At 62.4% G+C, this 17091-nt stretch overlaps 3 protein-coding genes and 2 non-coding genes across 8 annotated transcripts; 2 read left to right on the forward strand and 3 right to left on the reverse strand.

Annotated features, from left to right (window-relative positions):
* The first annotated feature begins 567 nt into the window (after positions 1–567).
* LOC140250836 (U1 spliceosomal RNA) lies at positions 568–731 on the forward strand. The gene has a single exon (XR_011903293.1). It is a non-coding gene; the product is annotated as a U1 spliceosomal RNA (small nuclear RNA).
* Positions 732–2897: 2166 nt separating this feature from the next.
* On the reverse strand, positions 2898–3061 carry LOC140250841 (U1 spliceosomal RNA). The gene has a single exon (XR_011903298.1). It is a non-coding gene; the product is annotated as a U1 spliceosomal RNA (small nuclear RNA).
* Positions 3062–3602: 541 nt separating this feature from the next.
* Positions 3603–7532, reverse strand: EIF2B4 (eukaryotic translation initiation factor 2B subunit delta). The gene is made up of 12 exons (XM_072332252.1): positions 7383–7532; positions 7164–7296; positions 6805–7014; positions 6529–6611; positions 6206–6297; positions 5888–6002; positions 5510–5586; positions 5212–5314; positions 4532–4659; positions 4231–4411; positions 3968–4148; positions 3603–3853 (listed from the first exon to the last, which is right to left on the reverse strand). Exons 1-12 carry the CDS (start codon positions 7512–7514, stop codon positions 3651–3653), a joined length of 1638 nt encoding a protein of 545 aa, XP_072188353.1. The 5' UTR covers positions 7515–7532; the 3' UTR covers positions 3603–3650.
* Positions 7533–7651: 119 nt separating this feature from the next.
* Positions 7652–13421, forward strand: SNX17 (sorting nexin 17). 2 transcript variants are annotated; one of them, XM_072330982.1, is made up of 15 exons: positions 7652–7850; positions 8507–8581; positions 8744–8861; positions 9283–9347; positions 9442–9552; positions 9801–9891; positions 9984–10071; positions 10707–10776; positions 10894–10986; positions 11136–11339; positions 11480–11617; positions 11741–11818; positions 12007–12081; positions 12355–12396; positions 12485–13248. In XM_072330982.1, the coding sequence occupies exons 1-15, from the start codon at positions 7791–7793 to the stop codon at positions 12602–12604; spliced, it is 1428 nt and encodes a 475-aa protein (XP_072187083.1). In that variant the 5' UTR covers positions 7652–7790; the 3' UTR covers positions 12605–13248. The 2 variants fall into 2 exon arrangements, with proteins under 2 accessions (XP_072187083.1, XP_072187084.1); XM_072330983.1 differs by having other exon boundaries at positions 7653–7850; positions 11495–11617; positions 12485–13421.
* On the reverse strand, positions 13360–17086 carry ZNF513 (zinc finger protein 513). 3 transcript variants are annotated; one of them, XM_072330980.1, is made up of 4 exons: positions 16913–17076; positions 16712–16813; positions 14700–15290; positions 13360–14486 (listed from the first exon to the last, which is right to left on the reverse strand). In XM_072330980.1, the coding sequence occupies exons 1-4, from the start codon at positions 16950–16952 to the stop codon at positions 13735–13737; spliced, it is 1485 nt and encodes a 494-aa protein (XP_072187081.1). In that variant the 5' UTR covers positions 16953–17076; the 3' UTR covers positions 13360–13734. The 3 variants fall into 3 exon arrangements, with proteins under 3 accessions (XP_072187081.1, XP_072187080.1, XP_072187082.1); XM_072330979.1 differs by having other exon boundaries at positions 14700–15293; XM_072330981.1 differs by having other exon boundaries at positions 14700–15293; positions 16712–17086.
* Between the last annotated feature and the right edge of the window lie 5 nt (positions 17087–17091).

Genomic DNA, 17091 nt, shown 5'->3' on the forward strand with positions numbered 1-17091 from the left:
AACGAGCATCTGGTTCAAGCCCTGCTGTGTGCAGGGACAGCAACCAGCAGCCCAGGCTGCCCAGAGCCACATCCAGCCCGGCCTGGAACGCCTGCAGGGATGGGGCACCCACAGCCTCCTTGGGTTCAAGTTCAGTGCGTCACCATCCTACGGGGGAAAACTTCCTCCCGAGCTCCAGCCTGAACCTCCGGTTCTGCTCCTCCAGCTGCCAGCAATGACAGCGACACGTCGGTTCCGCTTTGCTGAGGAGCTTTGGGCGCTGAGTGCGGGCGGGATGGAATCGGAGCGAGCCGAAGAGCTGCTGGGAGCGGGTGTGCGGCGGGAGGGGGCGTGGCCATGCAAATATATGCAGATCAGAGCGCAGATCGCTCCGCGCGCGGCATGACGGGAGCGAGATAAAGCAGGAACGGAGCGAGCGTGGACACCCGTGGGCACCGCGTGGGTGTCGGCGTGGGCAGCACGGAGGGGCGGAGCGGGACGGAGCAGGTCCGACGTTGTGGAGGCGGGTCGGCGCGTGTTGTGGGCCGGTGTCGGGGCGTGTGTAGCGGTTCGGGCTGAGAGCAAAGCATACTTACCTGGCAGGGGAGACACCATGATCAGGCAGGTGGTTTTCCCAGGGCGAGGCTCATCCCCTGCACTCCGGGTGTGCTGACCCCTGCGATTTCCCCAAATGCGGGAAACTCGACTGCATAATTTGTGGTAGTGGGGGACTGCGTTCGCGCTCTCCCCTGGTTTTGCTGGTTTAATGGCAGAATATTGTCTCGTTTTGTTCCTTTTTCCCTATTTTGCTCCCTGCTTCCCCGTTACCGGCCGAGCGGAGCGGAGTTACGAGAGTAGAATCATAGAATTACCCAGGTTGGAAAAGACCTTGAAGATCATCAAGTCCAACCGCAGCCCAACCAGTACCACATCTCTAACAACCCTCTGCTAAATCATATCCCTGAGCACCACATCCAAACGGCTCTTAAACACATCCAGGGATGGCGATTCAACCACCTCCCTGTGTATCCCATTCCAGTCCCTAACCATGTGTATCCCATTCCAGTCCCTAACCACCCTTTCTATAAAGAAGTTCTTTCTAATATCCAACCTGAACTTGCCCTGACGCAACTTGAGGCCATTTCCCCTCGTCCTGTCACTTGTCACTAGTGAGAAGAGACCTGCCCCACTCTCACTGTAAGAACCTTTCAGGTACTGGCAGACGGCAATAAGGTCTCCCCTCAGTCTCCTCTTCCTCAGACTAAACAGCCCCAGCTTCCTTAGTCTCTCCTCATAGGGCTGATTCTCCAAGCCCTTCACGAGCCTCATTGCCCTTCTCTGGACCTGCTCCAGTACCTCCATATCTTTCTTGTGCTGAGGTGCCCAAAACTGGACACAGTACTCGAGGTGAGGCCTCACCAATGCCGAGTACAGGGACAGGATGACTTCCTTAGTCCTGCTCAGCACACCATTCCTGATACACACCAGGATGCCGTTGGCCTTCTTGGCCACCCGGGCACACTGTCGGCTCATGTTCAGCCGAGCATCAATCAGTTCCCCCAGGTCCATTTCCTCCACACAGTCCTCCAGCCACTCCGCCCCAAGCCTATAGCGCTGCCTGGGCTTGTTGTGGCCGAAGTGCAGGACCCGGCATTTGCTCTTGTTGAACCTCATCCCATTGGCTTCAGCCCAGCTCTCCAGCCTGTCCAGATCCCTCTGTAGGGCCTCGCTACCCCCAGGCAGATCCACACTCCCAGCCAATTTGGTGTCATCTGCGAACTTACTGAGGGTGCACTCAATGCCCTCATTGAGGTCATCAATAAAGATGTTGAAGAGGACAGGCCCCAGGGGAACACCACTCGTGACCGGTCGCCAGCTGGATTTAACTCCATTTACCACCACTCTCTGAGCCCGGCCCTCCAGCCAGCTCCTTACCCAGCCGAGACTGTACCCGTCCAAGCCACGGGCTGCCAGCTTCTGCAGGAGAATAGCATGGGAGACAGTGTCGAAGGCTTTACTGAAGTCCAGGTAGAGCACATCAACAGCCTTTCCCTCATCCAGCAGATGGGTCACTAGATCATAGAAGGAGATCAGGTTGGTCAAACAGGACCTGCCCTTCATGAACCCATGCTGGCTAGGCCTGATCCCCCGGCCATCCCGCACATGCCATGTGATCTCCCTCAAGACAATCTGTTCCATTACCTTCCCTGGCACCGAGTCCGCCCTCCTGAGTCCAAGGTGGCAGTTCTATTATTCCCTCTCCAAGCTCCACCATGAATGGAGAAATGTCTCATTTCATGGTCGCTCTGCCCAAGGCAGCCCCCAACCTCCACATCTCCTACCAGACCATCCCTGTTCGTGAGCAGCAGGTCTAGCGGGGCAGTTCCTCTCGTGGGCTCTCTGAGCAGCTGCCTCAGGAAGGCATCCTCTATGCACTCCAAAAACCTCCTACACTGTTTCCTCTGTGCTGTGCTCCCAGCACACGTCAGGGAAGTTGAAGTCCCCCACGAGGACAAGGGCTGACGACCGTGCAGCTCGTGCCAGCTGCTCGTAGAACAGCTCACCTGTCTCTTCATCCTGGTTTGGCGGTCTATGACAGACGCCCACCAGGATATCTGCCTTGTCAGCCCTTCCTCTGATCTGTACCCATAGGGATTCAACCACATCGTCCCCAATCTCAAGCTCTTCAGCATGAAAGCATTCCCTGACACAGAGAGCCACGCCGCCACCCCTCCTTCCTCGCCTGTCCCTCCTGTAGGGTTTGTAGCCATCCATCGCAGCGCTCCAGTCATGCGAGCGATCCCAGCACGTTTCTGTTATGGCAACTAGGCCATAGTTTGCTGCCTCACTACGGCCAAAGGAACACTGGCAAACACTACTTGGATGCTCGCTCCGTTCTGTCATTAAACCAGCAAAGCCAGGGGAGAGCGCGAACGCAGTCCCCCACTACCACAAATGATGCAGTCGAGTTTCCCGCATTTGGGGAAATCGCAGGGGTCAGCACACCCGGAGTGCAGGGGATGAGCCTCGCCCTGGGAAAACCACCTGCCTGATCATGGTGTCTCCCCTGCCAGGTAAGTATGCTTTGCTCTCGGCCCAAACCGCTACACACGCCCCGACACCGGCCCACAACACGCGCCGACCCGCCTCCACAACGTCGGACCTGCTCCGTCCCGCTCCGCCCCTCCGTGCTGCCCACGCCGACACCCACGCGGTGCCCACGGGTGTCCACGCTCGATCCGTTCCTGATATCTTGCGCTCCCGTCATGCCTCGCGCGGATATATTTGCATAGCTCCACCCCATCTATCAGCCTCTGCTCCGGTTTTTAGCTGCCTCATTTGCATGGCCCCGCCCCCTGAGTCGCTCTGCCGCCGGCTCAGCTCGCCCTGCTGTGCATTCGGGCTGCCGCTCTGTGCTGTGCAGCGTTACCCTGCCCGGCTCAGGTGCCTCTTGTGCCCCCATCCCTGCTACCTCGTGCCTTGGAGCCCCTCCTGCTCCAGGCTCTGCTGACAGTGGGGTTGTGGTTCTCCTGCAGCAGCTGCAGGCTGGGAGGAGCTCCATGTACCCCAGGCTGGTGCACAACTGAGCCCAGTGTGCCACAGGCTGCCACAACACACAAGACAAGTTACAACCACGGGTCTCGGTTTATTACGGTCCACGCAGCTGCCCCCTACTGCTGATCCACGTTCTTGACACGCAGGACGACGGGCACGGAGGTGCAGGGGATCATGCCCAGGTCAGTGATGACCAGATCCACCAAGTCTGGCGGTGTCACATCATACACCAGGTTGAGGAGATGCAGGGACTTGTTCTCTGTCCAGCCGCCCAGCTGGGCCTGTCCCTTGCGCAGCACGATCAGGTCGTCGGGGTCATCTGCAGAGAGAGGGGATCGGAACCCCCAGGTAGGGGAAGGGCACAACAGTTCAACACACAGCAGGAGGAGGAGGATGCAGACCCCCAAGTGGGAAGGAGGGGGTAGAGCCGTACCCAGCTCGTTGGAGACAAAGGAGTCCGTCTGCACGCGCTCGCAGAACTTGTATGTCTCGCAGCACACCAGCACGGGCACGTTGTAAGCCTTGGAGACCAACGCGATCTGCGACGTCCCCACACGGGACATGACGGAGCCGTTGGCCAGCAGCGCGTGGGCTCCCAGCAGCACTTTGGACACCTGATGGGGAAGCACGGGAGGGACCCATCAGCACCCAGCGATCACATTGCAACCTCCCATCCTAACCCTGTTCGCTCCTCACCTCGGGCAGCACGTAAGAAATGGCATTGATCATCACGTAGGTGCAGTGGATGCCGTGACGTACCAGGCGCCGCAGCGTCTCCCGGCCCTCCAACCGCGGCCGGCTGTCCACCACGATGACACGGAAGGTCCGCTCCGTCTGCTTGTGTGCGTCACACAGCGTGCGGGTCACCAGGGACGAGCTGTCGGGTACCTCAGGGGGCTGCTCTGCCTGGGCTGAGCTTCCCAGACCCACAAACCTGCCCCCCCCCATCCGCCCCGACTGGGGTAGGGCTGTATTGCCCCTCCAGCCCCGCTCTTACCATCCGTACACCAGGATCACATCGTTGTCATTTATCTTCTCAAAGGCAGATTTCGAAATGGCTTCAGCTGCCAGAACTATTTTCTCTCGCAGGTAGTTGTCAATGGTGCCCTGCAGCTTCTCCTTTGCCTGCAAGGGCGGTACCACAACAAACAGCATCACTTTGTCCTTTGCCACATGGGGATGACTGTGAGCTTAGCACTGCCCGTGAGCCCCATCCTGCTCCCAGCCTGTTTGCTGAACGGCACCTCAGCTTCCAACAGGGGCTCTGTCTGCACAACACACAGGGCCAGTTGCTATCCCAGCACAGGGCTCCCAGCACACCACGGTGCCTCACCATGCACCACATGTGCTCTTTCTGCTGCAGCTTCAGAGAATCATAGAATCAAAGAATGGCCTGGGTTGAAAAGGACCACAAGGACCATCTGGTTCCAACCCCCTGCTGCGTGCAGGGTCACCAACCAGCAGACCAAGCTGCCCAGAGCCACATCCAGCCTGGCCTTGAATGCCTGCAGGGATGGGGCATCTACAGCCTCCTTGGGCTACTATTCCACTGCATCACCACCCTCTGACTGCTTGGCTCCCCCCATTTTACACCCCTGCTCCTGACAAACTCCAGCCTATCAGCCTACAGACACCGGCAGCCTGGTTGGAGCCTGCAGTTCGTGTGCAACCACTCACCTCCTCTTCTCTCAGGGTGTCAGGGAGACATGAAATCTCCTTCTTGAGGAACTTAATGGCATTGCCCATGCTGACTGAAAGGGGCCGGCACTGGTTCAGGAAGCTGCAGAGAGGAAATGTGCTTAGCTCCAGAGTAGCCTGGAGGACAAGAATAGAAAAAAGGAAGATGCAGCTGGGCTGGGGATGGCAGATGGAGAGGCAGAACCAAAGCCCCAGAGAAGCTCCAGTGGAACAGAAAGCCAGAGAGGTGGTTGATGGACCACATCAGTCTCTCTACTAAGGCACTGGGTCCCCTCACCTGATGTGCGGCTTCAGCTTGGCCACTAGGTCTCTTGATAGCTCCTCATTAGGGGGTGTGGAGTAATCCCGAATCAGCTGGAACAAGAAGAACAAGCGTGAGTTTGGCCAGGCATTGCACGTAGCCAGCCTCCCCCAGGAGCTTGCAGCCCAGGCACTGTGTGTACTGCAAAGCCCGATCAATCTTTGCAGAAAGGGAAATAAGGAGCTCTGGGACTCTACAGGACTAGAACAGGAGCCCAGCAGGAGGGATGCTCGAGGCCAGAGAAAAGAGGTGTGGAGGAGACTGAGCGGAACCACAGTCCCAATAGCTGGGGGAGAGGAAGAGATGCTGACATTTGGTGTAACGTCCCTACTGCCTGCTGGGCAGCACACATACCTGTTTGAAGACTTCCAGCAGAGCGATGCAACGGGCATTGGAACCATTGATGATACCCTGGGAGTATTGGAGGCCGAGGCGCACTACAGCGGGGTGAATTACTGTGGAGGGGATGCTGCAGAGACAAAGGTGAGAGAGCTGTCAGCTCTGGTGCTGCAGAGCCCAGGAAAGGCTAAGGCACATTCAGGTCCCTCCACAGGCAGTCCAAAGGATGCACTAAGGAAACAGCTGTCAGCCCAGCCCTACTTGCTCCGTGACTGTGTTACAGACAGGGTGGCTGAAGCTGGGCCACGGGCCTGGGCTGAGAAGGCCACATACCTCATCTGCTGTGTCAGCGGCTTCTTCCGGCTGTACTGGTGCAAGTGGGAGAACAGGTTGACCTTGGTACCATAGTCCTGCCTCAGAGGTACCTAACGCCAAACAGCAGCAATGATGACTTGTTCAAAGCTGCCATCCAGCCCTGCTTGTTCCAACACCACTAATTTCATCCAACACTTACTGGCTGGGCTACATCAAAGGTTCCCTCTGCCCAGCAGAGGGCAAACCCTCCTCCCCACTATGCCTCAGCGTGACAGCCAGCACACAGAACTGAGGCAGAACCATCCTGCAGCTCATATACTGCTGCACAACCCTCCTCCTACCTGCTGGCGCTCCAGCTTCTTGGCCAGCTTCCTCTGGGCAGCAGGATCATCCACCTGCACGTGCTCCGGCAACCGCTTTACCACTGCAAGGATAGCAAAGAGGGTGGCACGTGGCAGCAGTGAAGTGCTGCAGCCCACACCCCAGCCTGACTGCCCCGATGGCAATGCACAGCAATACCAGGGCATCACAGAAACAGTGCCAGGATGGGGCACACCCTGCAGGGCCCCGACCCGCTCACCCAGCAGCCCTCTGCAGCCCAGCAGTGCCACCCTTACCGGATGGAGCCTCAGTGGGGGTCAGCCTGGGCTTGGCTGGTCCGGCTCCCTGTCCCAGCTCTGCTTTCTTGGCCTGCTTCTGGGCCCGCTCGGCCTCTTGCTTGGCCCTGCGCTCCGCTCGCAGCTCCGCTTTGCTCTTGCCCCCCACGGGCTTCTCGCTGTCGTTGGGGACATTGGCCGAGGCCGGAGGAGATGCGGGGTGAGGAGCAACTGCGGGAGACAGGAAGGGGAGGGCTGTGCCCGGCCTCCATCGCCGACACACGGCCCAGGTGAGGCTCTGCCCTCGGGGGTGAACGGCTCCCACCCGCCCCGTTCCGTCCCGCGGTGCTGCCCGAGCCTCCCCCGGGCAGAGCCCTCACCGCGGGGCTGCGCGGGGTCCGTGCCCGGCTCCGGGGCTTCAGCGGCCGCTCCCTTCTCGCTCCTCTTCTTCTTCTTCTGCTGCTTCTTCTCCTTCCGCAGCTGCAGTTTCTCCTCCCGGGACAGCTCGGGGCCCTGCGGCAACACGGGGAAGCGGCAACACGGTGAAGCAGCGCCGGCCCCGCGCCGCCCCCTCTCCCGCAGCCTCAAGCCCCGCTCACCTGCACTCCCGCCGGTACCGTCGGGGCCGCTCCGGATCCCGCACCTGTCACGGGGGCGACGTGAGACGTTTCCCGGCCCGGGGCCGCCCGGCACGGCCCGCACTCACCGCCCGGCGCCTCCCGCTCCGCCATGACACCCCCCGCCCCCTTCCGCCGCCTCGCGGCTCCTGCCGGAGGGCGCCGCTCCGCCCGCCCACAGCGCCCCCTGCCGGCCGGAGGGCGCCGAGCAGCCGCGGGGCGGGCGGGCCGGGCGCGGGGCGGAGCGGGGCGGTTCCCGGGCAGCGCCATCGCGTGGGCCCCGCGGGGCGGCGCCGCGGAGCGCCGGGCCCGAGATGGCGGCGGAGCGCGGCCGGTAGCGGTGGGCGCACACAACGCCCCGCTCCCCGGTTCCGCGGCCCCGGCCCCGCCATGCACTTCTCCATCCCCGAGACCGAGACCCGCTCCGGCGACGGCGGCGCCGCCTACGTGGTCAGCGGGGGCGGCTGCGGGGCCCCGGGGAGGAAGGGGGGGGGGGAGTTCGCAGCCCTCGGGGGCGCCGCGCGGCGCTGCTCGGCCCCGCCCGGGGCTCGGGGGGGGGCGGCGGGGAGGGGAGGACCGGGGAGCCGCGGCCCGTGCCCGCTTCCTGTTGTGCTCCGTGCGGTGAACGCCCTCCCGCCCCGCTGCGGGGCCCGGAGCCGCGCGGCGGTCGGTGCGGGCCCGGCGCTTCCCGCAGACTTTGCCCTCGGCGCCGCCGGGACCTTTCGGGGACGGAGCGGGGATGGGCCCGGGGGCGGCTGAGCGCCTCGGAGCCGCGCTGCAGGGGAACCCCGAACGGCTTGGAGGTGCAGCCGGGAGCGGCTCCGAGCTTCGGGTCCGGACGTGACGGACCGCTCCCGTTGGGAAGGAGCGGTGTGCGGTGTGTGCTGTGCGGTGTGTGCTGTGCGGTGTGCGGTGCTGCCCGGGGAGGCGCTGGGGGCACCGAGATTCAGGGAACGTGGGGATGTGGCACGGACGGTCACGGAGCAGCTGATGGGCTGGGTTGGGGTTGGGGTTGGGATGGCTGAGCATCGAGGTCTTCTCCGAGCTGAATGATGACTCTGCGGGTGCTGCTGCTCGGTTCCGACCCGCTCCTCTCCCCGCTGCAGGCCTACAACATCCACGTGAACGGGGTGCTGCACTGCCGGGTGCGCTACAGCCAGCTGCTGGGGCTGCACGAGCAGGTAGGGAGGAGAGCGGAACGCAGCAGCTGCAGAGCTGCTGGGCCAGGCCTTGCCTGCTGCGTGCTGTCCTGCCTGGGCTCCTGCAGGCTGGGAGCCGTGGCTGGGTGTCAGTGCCGTCCCTGTCTCTCTGGGGGCTCTCACAGCGCTTTGCTCTCTTCCCAGCTAAGGAAAGAATATGGCACCAACGTGGTACCGGCTTTTCCCCCAAAGAAGATCTTCACGCTCACCCCAGCGGAGGTAGAGCAGCGTAGGGAACAGCTGGAGAAATACATGCAGGCTGGTAAGCGGGGTGCTGCAGCCCAGGGCCAGCCACGTCCCCGGCTCGGTGCCTCAGAGCACTGCCCAGGTTACCTTCCTGTGGCCACCCAGGCTCGGCGTTGGCCCCTTCCTCCCGCAGTGCTGAGCTTGCAGCAGCCCGTCTCGCTGTTCTTGGCTGTGCTCTGATAATAGCTGGCATCGTTCCCTGAACGTCGGCCTGCAATACGCAGCACCGCCAGTGCTGCTTCTCAGTCCCCAGCCTCTTCCCTTTCCCTCCAGTGCCCCCCTCTGCAGGGAACACAGGGCTGTCCATGCGCACACCCCTCGCTCAGCACTTGTTTTGTCTGGGTGCAAACACTGAGGGGCTGCAGAGCGGGTGGGGGTTGATGCGGGTCCCTGTGCTTTCCCAACTAACGCTTCTCTCTGCTTGTCTTCCACCCCAGTGCGGCAGGACCCAACGCTGGGAGGCAGTGAGACCTTCAACAGCTTTCTGCGCAAGGCCCAGCAGGTGGGAAGGAGCTGCCAGGCTGGGGTGATACGTGGTGGGCCCCAAGAGTGGGTTGGTGGATGGGGTCGGGCTGCCAACCCCTTTCTTTCTGCAGGAGACGCAGCAGATCCCTACGGAGGAGGTGGTGCTGGAAGTGCTGCTTTCCAATGGCCAGAAGGTCAAGGTCACCATCCTCACTTCAGACCAGACGGAGGACGTCCTTGAGGTGCCGGAGCTCTTGTGCTTTGTGCTTGCCCCAGAGCAGGGTTGGCCTTGGGAGGGGGCTGGGGAGCGGTGGAGCTCTATGATGCCGTGATCCCTTGGCTTCTCCATTTGTTCCCCCTGTCCTGTCCCATATTCAGCAGAGGTCCTGGCTCCCCACAAAGTGCCCGAGCTGGATCCTACCGGGGGGCTGCAGGGTGACATACAGAGGTGCTGTAGCTCTCAGTGGTGACTTCCTGCTCTCACTCATAGGCTGTGGCCTCCAAGTTGGATCTACCTGATGACCTGGTTGGCTACTTTAGTCTCTTCCTGGTGCGAGAGACCAAGGATGGAGCCTTCTCGTGTGAGTAGAGCGCGCTATGGGCAGTCAGTCCCACAAGGGCCTGATGGACACCCCCAGCCCTGGGCCTCTGCTGAGCTGCCATTTCCCCGCAGTTGTGCGGAAGCTGCAGGAGTTTGAGCTGCCATACGTGTCTGTCACCAGCCTGCACAACCCCGAGTTCAGGATCATCCTGCGCAAGAGGTGAGCTGCAGCCACTCAGCGCCTGGGGGTGCCCTTCAGGACTCCCGCAGTGCAGGAGGACCCTTCCACTTCTGCCATTGACCCACCTGGGAATGCACTGCGTGTCCTCGGTGACGCTGGGCCTGGACTGCCCTACTGGGGTTGGTCCTCGCGTCTGTTTTCCCAGCCGTGGTGCTGCCTGCCTGTAGCAGCCCTGCAGAGAAGGACCCGGCTGCGCTGGTGGCCAGTAGGTCACTGTGAGCCAGCAGTGTGCTTTTGTGGCCCAGAAAGCTGATGGTGTCCTGGTTGACCAACAGTTGACCAAAGGTTGACCATGAGCCAGCAAGGGTTCTCCTCCTCTCTGTTACGCCCTGGGCATCTGGGCCCAGTTCTGGGCTGCCCAGTTCAAAACTACCCTGGATGCTTTCCTATGTGAAGTCCTGTAGCAGACCTATTTAGCAGGGAGTTGGACTGGATGATCTCCAGAGGTCCCTTGTGACCCTCCATGGTATCCCTCACAGATGTGGCTGCTGAGGGCTACTGAAGGGAGCAGGCTGTGGGGGCAGCCCAGCTCCACGTCCCTGCATGTAGGACAGCGTTCTCCCCACCGCTGTCGGGAGCTGGGGAAGAAGCTGACTCGTGTGGTTCCCTTCCAGCTACTGGGACTCCTCCTATGATGACGATGTAATGGAGCATCGCGTGGGACTCAACTTGCTGTATGCACAGGTGAGGGTCTGTGTGGCCCAGTGGGGTGAGGAGGGGGGCACCTCACCCTTCAGTTGGCTGCTCTGCAGCTCTGAGGACTTTGGGCCCAGCTGCTCACCAGCCTCTTCTTCTTGATAGACGGTGTCAGACATCGAGCATGGATGGATCCTTGTCAACAAGGAGCAGCACCGGCAGCTCAAGTCTCTGCAGGAAAAAGTCTCCAAGAAGGAGGTAGGGGAGGGCACGATGCTGTGGTTGGGGTAGTCCCAAGTGCCAGACTGGCCCCACTGCCCCATAAGAGCCCCAGGGCTGAGCTTGGTGCCTGCTTTCCAACCGATGGAGCTGCCTGTGGGTACGACCTTCCTTGGCTCTACCCACAGTTCATCCGACTGGCGCAGACCCTGAAGTACTACGGCTATCTCAAGTTCGATCCCTGCGTCACGGACTTCCCCGAGAAGGGATGTCATGTCGTCGTCAGCGCCGGCAACAACGAGCTCAACTTCCAAGTGCGGCTGCCGAGCGAGCAGATCAAGGAAGGCAGCTTCAAGGTTACACGCATGCGGTGCTGGCGGGTCACGTCCTCGGTGAGTCCCAGGAGAGCTGCTGGGACCCGGCTCTGCCCGCTCTCGGCAGGAAGCCTGCTGGCCAGTCTGGAAGGCTGGGGAAGGTCTCAGCCGTTCGGGGCATGGGAACTGGGCAGTGGTGAAAGGCCTGCGTGCCTCAGCTTGTGTCTGTGCAGGTGCCCATGAGCAATGGTCCCTCAGGGAGCAGCCCAGGGAAGTCAGAGGTGAAGCTGGAGCTGGCTTTTGAGTATCTCATGAGCAAGGACCGGCTGCAGTGGGTCACCATCACCAGTCCACAGGTAGGGCTGTCTGCACACCAGCATTGGAAAAGGGTTGGAATGAGGGGCAGCTTGAGGGAGAGGGCGGGTCTGGGCTCAGCATGGTGTGTGGGGCCGTTGTCTGATGACACTTCTCTCCTGCAGGCCATCATGCTGAGCATCTGCCTGCAATCCATGGTGGATGAACTGATGGTGAAAAAGTCAGGTGGCAGCATCCGCAAGGTAAGGGTTGGGTAAGCATGTTGTCCAGGCGGGTCCCATCTCGTCCCTGTGAGTTTGTGAGGTCTAGGCTTGGCCTTGCTTGCCCTCCTCAGCGTGGGGCCAGCTGAAGGATCCCCAGGAGGAAACTCAGCTCCTGGAGCTACCTACCCATGGAGACCCTGCTACTGAGTTGAGCTTCTCCCCTGCAGATGTTCCGCCGGCGGGTGAATGGGGCCCTGCGGCGCTCGGACAGCCAGCAAGCCGTGAAGTCACCCCCGTTGCTGGTGAGTGTGACTCTGCCCCTGTGGGGAGATGAGTGCTGCAGGTCAGGTACCAGAGCCACAGAGGTTCCACCAGCAGGGCTGTCGCCTCGCTCCTGTAGCCTTGGGATGAGAAAAGGTTGGCCCTGAGGCCATCCCTAAGCGAGGGAGGCGATTATGGTTGGGCGCTCCTAGACCTCACCTTGAGGGTTGGCAGCACCGACCAAGGGCTGGTGCGCAGAAGAGCAGTGAGCATGGGGGGCTGATACATAAGACTGACAGTGCTGTCCCCCCCAGGACTCGCCTGATGCCTCCCGGGAGCCGATGGCCAAACTGTCGGTGAGTTGTGTGTGTGCGTGCAGCGGGTGTTGTCACCCTGAGATGAGCTGGAGCATGAAGGGGATCCCGATGGCATCTCTTTTCGCAGAGCAAACTCACCTCTGTCAGCCTGCGAGGGATCAGCCACTCCAGCTCCGCTAACGATGTGGGCGCTAACGACTTCCACGGCAATTATGCCTTTGAGGGCATTGGTGATGAAGATCTGTAGCCACTCCCCCCTTCTAGGACAGCACTGGCCTGAGGGCCCCAGGGCCTTCGCTGAGGAATGTACGACCTGCAGACAGGTTGCAATCAACGTGCCTCTCACCTGCTACCATCCACCTTCCCCTGCTCCCCAAGGGCTGGGGGGGTGCATCCCCGACCCACCATTGCCTTCAAGGCTGGGGGCAGCTGAGCTCCTTTTGCTGCCGGCTTCCCACGGGGCAGCCTGTGCCGGTGCCGAGCCCTGGAGCAGGTGTCACGGAGCCCAGCCCAGCTCCGGAGGGGCAGAGCCCCCCCCCCCTTCTCCCACCCTGGGAGGACCTGGGCCTACATCAGGCCTGGCCCGCTGTGTGGGCAGGCGGCCGCCCCAGGGGGTGTTGGCAGCAGCCCGGTGGCACCGAGCGGCCCTCGCGAGGCTCCATAATGCCAAATTAGCCTTTAGGTTTCTGCTCAGAGACAGAGTGCAGTAAGCTGTCTAAGCTGTCTCCGGTGGGGCTCTGCGCAGAGCCCTGTCTCTAACCCGCTCGTAGACTCCAGTGTAATCTAGGCTTGTAACCACCTATCTCCTGCTGCTCAGACCGACCAGAGCATTAATGGACAGTAACCAATGTTTACATACTGCAATGATGATTAAAACGGATCTTGATTGGTACTTGGGCTGTCTCTTGTGGGGTGGCAGCCATTGCTCCCCTCCCACCTCGGTAGCCCCACATCCTCTCCTGAAGCAGAACAAGGTCCCTGGGGAGAATACCGGATAACAAAACTGACTGTTTAATGCTTTTATACACAATATAAATTACACTGACCGGTATGGCAGCAGCCACACAACCAGCCTTGTTCCCTCCTCCCTTTCCTCATATGCTGGCAGAGGAAGGCTCTGATGGGCAGGAGGAACAGGCCGGTGCCACCCAGCGTGGTGCCAAGGATATAACCCCACCACGGGCAGCATAGGGCTGCGAGAGGCCCCTCCCAGGGCAGCGGGCCCTGCTTAAGGCAGCCCTGAGCCCAGGGGAGCTTGTTGCCCATCCCTCCCCCAGGGAGGGCAGGGGCCACAGCTGGCGAGGGGTCGGGGTGCCCTGTGGCCCCCCCCAGGGCCCGGCGTGGGGCCAAGCCCCTGCAGCCAGACTTAAGTGCTGTTCAGGGCAGGGCCGTGTCCACGGCAGGAGGAGCCAGGAGGGCTTTGGCATTGCGTGGGTTGACCCAATTCTCAGCCGTGTGGCCGTGGATTTTCTGGTGGCGTTTGTAGTTGTCCCAGTGGCCAGTGGTGTAGGTGCAGTCCCGGCACTGGAAGGGCTTCTCGCCCGTGTGTCGCAGCATGTGCCGCTTCAGGTTCATGCTCTGGTTGCAGCTGTAACTGCAGAGGCTGCACTGGAAGGGCTTGTCGCCCGAGTGGATGCGCCCGTGGCGCTTGAGGTTGGCCAGGTTGCCGCAGGCGTAGTCACAGAGCTGGCACTTGTAGGGCTTCTCACCCGTGTGCACGCGCTGGTGCCGCTTCAGGTTGTCGAGGTGGGCGGAGGCGTAGGGGCAGAGCGGGCAGGCGAACGGCTTCTCCCCGCTGTGCGTCTTCATGTGCCGTGCCAAGTGGTTGGGGTAGTGGGTGACAAAGGGGCAGAGGCTGCAAGCGAAGCCTTTGTCCCCGGTGCCTTTACGAGGGCTGGCGCCCGGCTCGGTGCCCAGCACCGCCAGGCTGCAGCGCCCACAGACCTGCTCGGCCAGGCCCTCGTCCTGAGCGAACCCATCGTCCAGCACCAGCCCACACATGCGGCACGTAAAGGGGAAGAGCAGCTCGGGCAGCGCGGCCGTCTCCTCGCCACGCAGCCGCGCGCAACCGGGCAGGAAGGGGCCGCTGCCGCTGCCCATGTGCAGGTTCAGCTCCGGCAGCAGCGGCTCTGCGAGACAAAGAGAAGCAGGGATGTCAGCAGGCAGCACGGCGCTGGCAAAGCGCAAATCCTGCGGGCAGCCCTAGCGTGGAGGTAACGGTGCCAACCGAGGACGCGCACCAGGATCGGCTCAACAGAAGACAGCAGGATGTGCTCCTCGCCCGTCTCCAGACTGCGCTCTGGGGCTCTCCCATGGCAGTTTCCCTCCCGACCCCGCCTTACCTGCGTCCTTGTCCTGCTGGTGCTGCCCCTCGCCTTCAGGCAGGCGGTGGCTGAGCATGTGCCGCTTCAGGTTGCGGCTCTGGTTGCAGCGGTAGTCGCAAGCAGCACATTGGAAGGGCTTGTCCTGGCTGTGGACCCGTTCGTGGCGTTTGAGGTTGCCCAGGCTGCTGCAGGCGAAGCTGCATCCCGTGCAGCGGTAGGGCTTCTCCCCGGTGTGCGTGCGCAGGTGGCGGGTCAGGTTCACCAGCTGGGCCGAGGCGTAGGCACACTGCGGGCACGCAAACGGCTTCTCCCCGTTGTGTGTCTTCATGTGGCGCTTGAGGTGGCTGGAGTAGTGGGAGGCGAAGGGGCAGAGCTGGCAGGTGTACACGATGCGCTGGTTGCGGCCGCCCTCAGAGCCGGCGCACTGCAGGCAGCTCTGGCCCAGGCTGGCAGCCAGCTGCAGCCCACACTGGCGGCAGGGCAGCGCTGCGGGGCCGGGCTCGCCGCCCTCCTCGGGGTCGCTGTCCACGCTCAGCTGCTGGTACCCGGAGGAGCAGTCGTCGTCGCTCAGCGCGTACGCTGGGATGGCGATCTTCCCCACCAGTGCCTCTGCTGAGAAGAGCGTGGGGATGGGATAGCAGCGGGGGCTCGGCTGGCTCATGCGCGGCCCCATTTTGGTGCCGCCGGTCCCAGGAGGATGGGGGGGAGTGCAGCCAGGAGGTGTCAGGCAGCCGTGCTCACCCCACTGGCACCCAGGAGCCCACTGCACCCCCAGCACTCAGATGGCAGGGTGAGGCGGCCTGACCTGCCCTCAGGTCCCGCTGCAAGGGCTCACCCAGTTGTGCCAGGTGCTGGTGGGCACAGCTCACCAGGATGCTGGTCCTGGTCCCTTGGCCAGCAATAGGCAGCACAAGAGATGTCCCCTGGCCCCACACAGTGCTGTTGCCCCACTGGGATGGGGAGAAATCAGTTCTGGGCTCTCAGAGGGCACTTCTGCTTGCCAGCTGGACAAGGATGTGCAACGCCTATGCCCCAGCACGGGAAGACAGAAGCAGAACCACTGACCTGCAGCCACCCGCATCTAGCTGGGACACCTGGAGGCCCTGGATGTGGCCACAGGCTGCTGCTCAGAACAGAAGGGTATCGACAGGCAGCAAAGCCTTACCACAGTCAGCCTCAAGCCATCTCCATCTGTTCTTGTGTTGCGCCCAACCCAGAGTCCATGTAAGAGGCTCCACAAGAGCCATCAGTCGGCTATTGCCCTGGGTTGTCCCCTTTGCTGCCACTCACCCTGCAGGGTCCACGTCCCAGAGTCCCTCGTGTTTCCTAGCCCCAGATTCAGAAACACTAGGAAAATCTGATGCCAAATCAGAGCATCCTGCTACAGCCTCGCTATTGCTAGGGGAACTCACGACAAGGGACCTTCCTGCAAGCTTGGTGGCACAGCCCAGCATCCCTGCAGCACTGCCTGCGGGGCTGAGAACATTACCAGTGTTGGCTCTTCAGGACTCCAGACCTGCCTGATGTTGTTCCCCAGCCAGGCTGGAGCTGAGGGCAGGAAGGGATGGAAGTAGGGAATCCTACTTGCAAAGAGCTGCTGCAGAGAACAGCTTTTTACAGCACCAGGACAGGGCTAAGGATGCACTGCAGGGAGGTGCAGCCCTCGGAGCAGAGCCCATCAGCCAGGCAGCTGGGGCTGAACCTCAGCACAGAGCACGGCCCAGGTGGGAGCAGGTGGGGTGCAGGAGCTGGGTGCCGTGTGTCTCCCTGCTGCCTACATCCCCATCTCATTGCTGGCACCCGAGGGCAACGCGCCGCTCTCACCGCTCCCCGGGAGGCACCAGAGCCGAGCAGTAGCGGCGTTCCCTCCTCTATTGGGCTGCCACACGGGGCGTTAACGGGAGGCGGCGGCCCCGCGGGGTCCCCGCGTTACCGGGGAGGCGTCTCTCCCGGCGGATGGGGACGGAGGACACCGACGGGGAGACGCTGCCGGGGGTCGCGGCGGGGCGGTGCGGGGCGGCGGCACGCACCTGGCGGTCCGTTCTCGCAGGCCAGGCCGCGGCCCAGCAGCAGCTCTCCGGGCAGCACCAGCGCCGCTCCCGCCGTCTCCTCGGGGCCGTCCTCGGCTTCCGCTGCAACACACCGAGCGCCGCGGGTCACGGCCGGGCTCCGACCGACGGGCTCTAACCGCCTCCCCAACCCCCCCCCCGGCCCCGCCGCCGCGCACTCACCCTTCACCGGCTGCGGGTGGCTCTGCTTCCGCCGGGGCATCGTGCTCGGTCCCGGCCCCGCCGCCCTCCCTCCTGCCCGCGGCCCGCCAGCCGCCCCCGCCAGCCCCGGGGCGGCCACCGCCGCCCCGCCTCGACCGGGCGACTTCCGCTTCCGGCCGCCGCGGGACGGGGCCCGACGC

This window comes from Excalfactoria chinensis, chromosome 3 (genome assembly GCF_039878825.1).
Source record: "Excalfactoria chinensis isolate bCotChi1 chromosome 3, bCotChi1.hap2, whole genome shotgun sequence".
Classification (NCBI taxonomy): domain Eukaryota; kingdom Metazoa; phylum Chordata; class Aves; order Galliformes; family Phasianidae; genus Excalfactoria; species Excalfactoria chinensis.

What these genes read in the sequence shown, in the direction of transcription:
- SNX17 (XM_072330982.1), top strand. Translation starts at nt 7,791, where the DNA reads ATGCACTTCTCCATCCCCGAGACCGAGACCCGCTCCGGCGACGGCGGC. An exon ending in TTCTGCGCAAGGCCCAGCAG is followed by an intron (nt 9,348 to 9,441) that starts GTGGGAAGGAGC and finishes TTCTTTCTGCAG; the next exon opens with GAGACGCAGCAGATCCCTAC. An exon ending in GCTGGCGGGTCACGTCCTCG is followed by an intron (nt 11,340 to 11,479) that starts GTGAGTCCCAGG and finishes TGCGTGCCTCAG; the next exon opens with CTTGTGTCTGTGCAGGTGCC.
- ZNF513 (XM_072330981.1), bottom strand. Translation starts at nt 16,952, where the DNA reads ATGCCCCGGCGGAAGCAGAGCCACCCGCAGCCGGTGAAGGGTGAGTGC. An exon ending in CTGCGAGAACGGACCGCCAG is followed by an intron (nt 15,294 to 16,711) that starts GTGCGTGCCGCC and finishes CGCTCTTCTCAG; the next exon opens with CAGAGGCACTGGTGGGGAAG. An exon ending in CCAGCAGGACAAGGACGCAG is followed by an intron (nt 14,487 to 14,699) that starts GTAAGGCGGGGT and finishes TTTGTCTCGCAG; the next exon opens with AGCCGCTGCTGCCGGAGCTG.
- EIF2B4 (XM_072332252.1), bottom strand. Translation starts at nt 7,514, where the DNA reads ATGGCGGAGCGGGAGGCGCCGGGCGGTGAGTGCGGGCCGTGCCGGGCG. An exon ending in ACACCCTGAGAGAAGAGGAG is followed by an intron (nt 4,660 to 5,211) that starts GTGAGTGGTTGC and finishes CCGCCCTTGCAG; the next exon opens with GCAAAGGAGAAGCTGCAGGG. An exon ending in TTTCTTACGTGCTGCCCGAG is followed by an intron (nt 4,149 to 4,230) that starts GTGAGGAGCGAA and finishes CTTCCCCATCAG; the next exon opens with GTGTCCAAAGTGCTGCTGGG.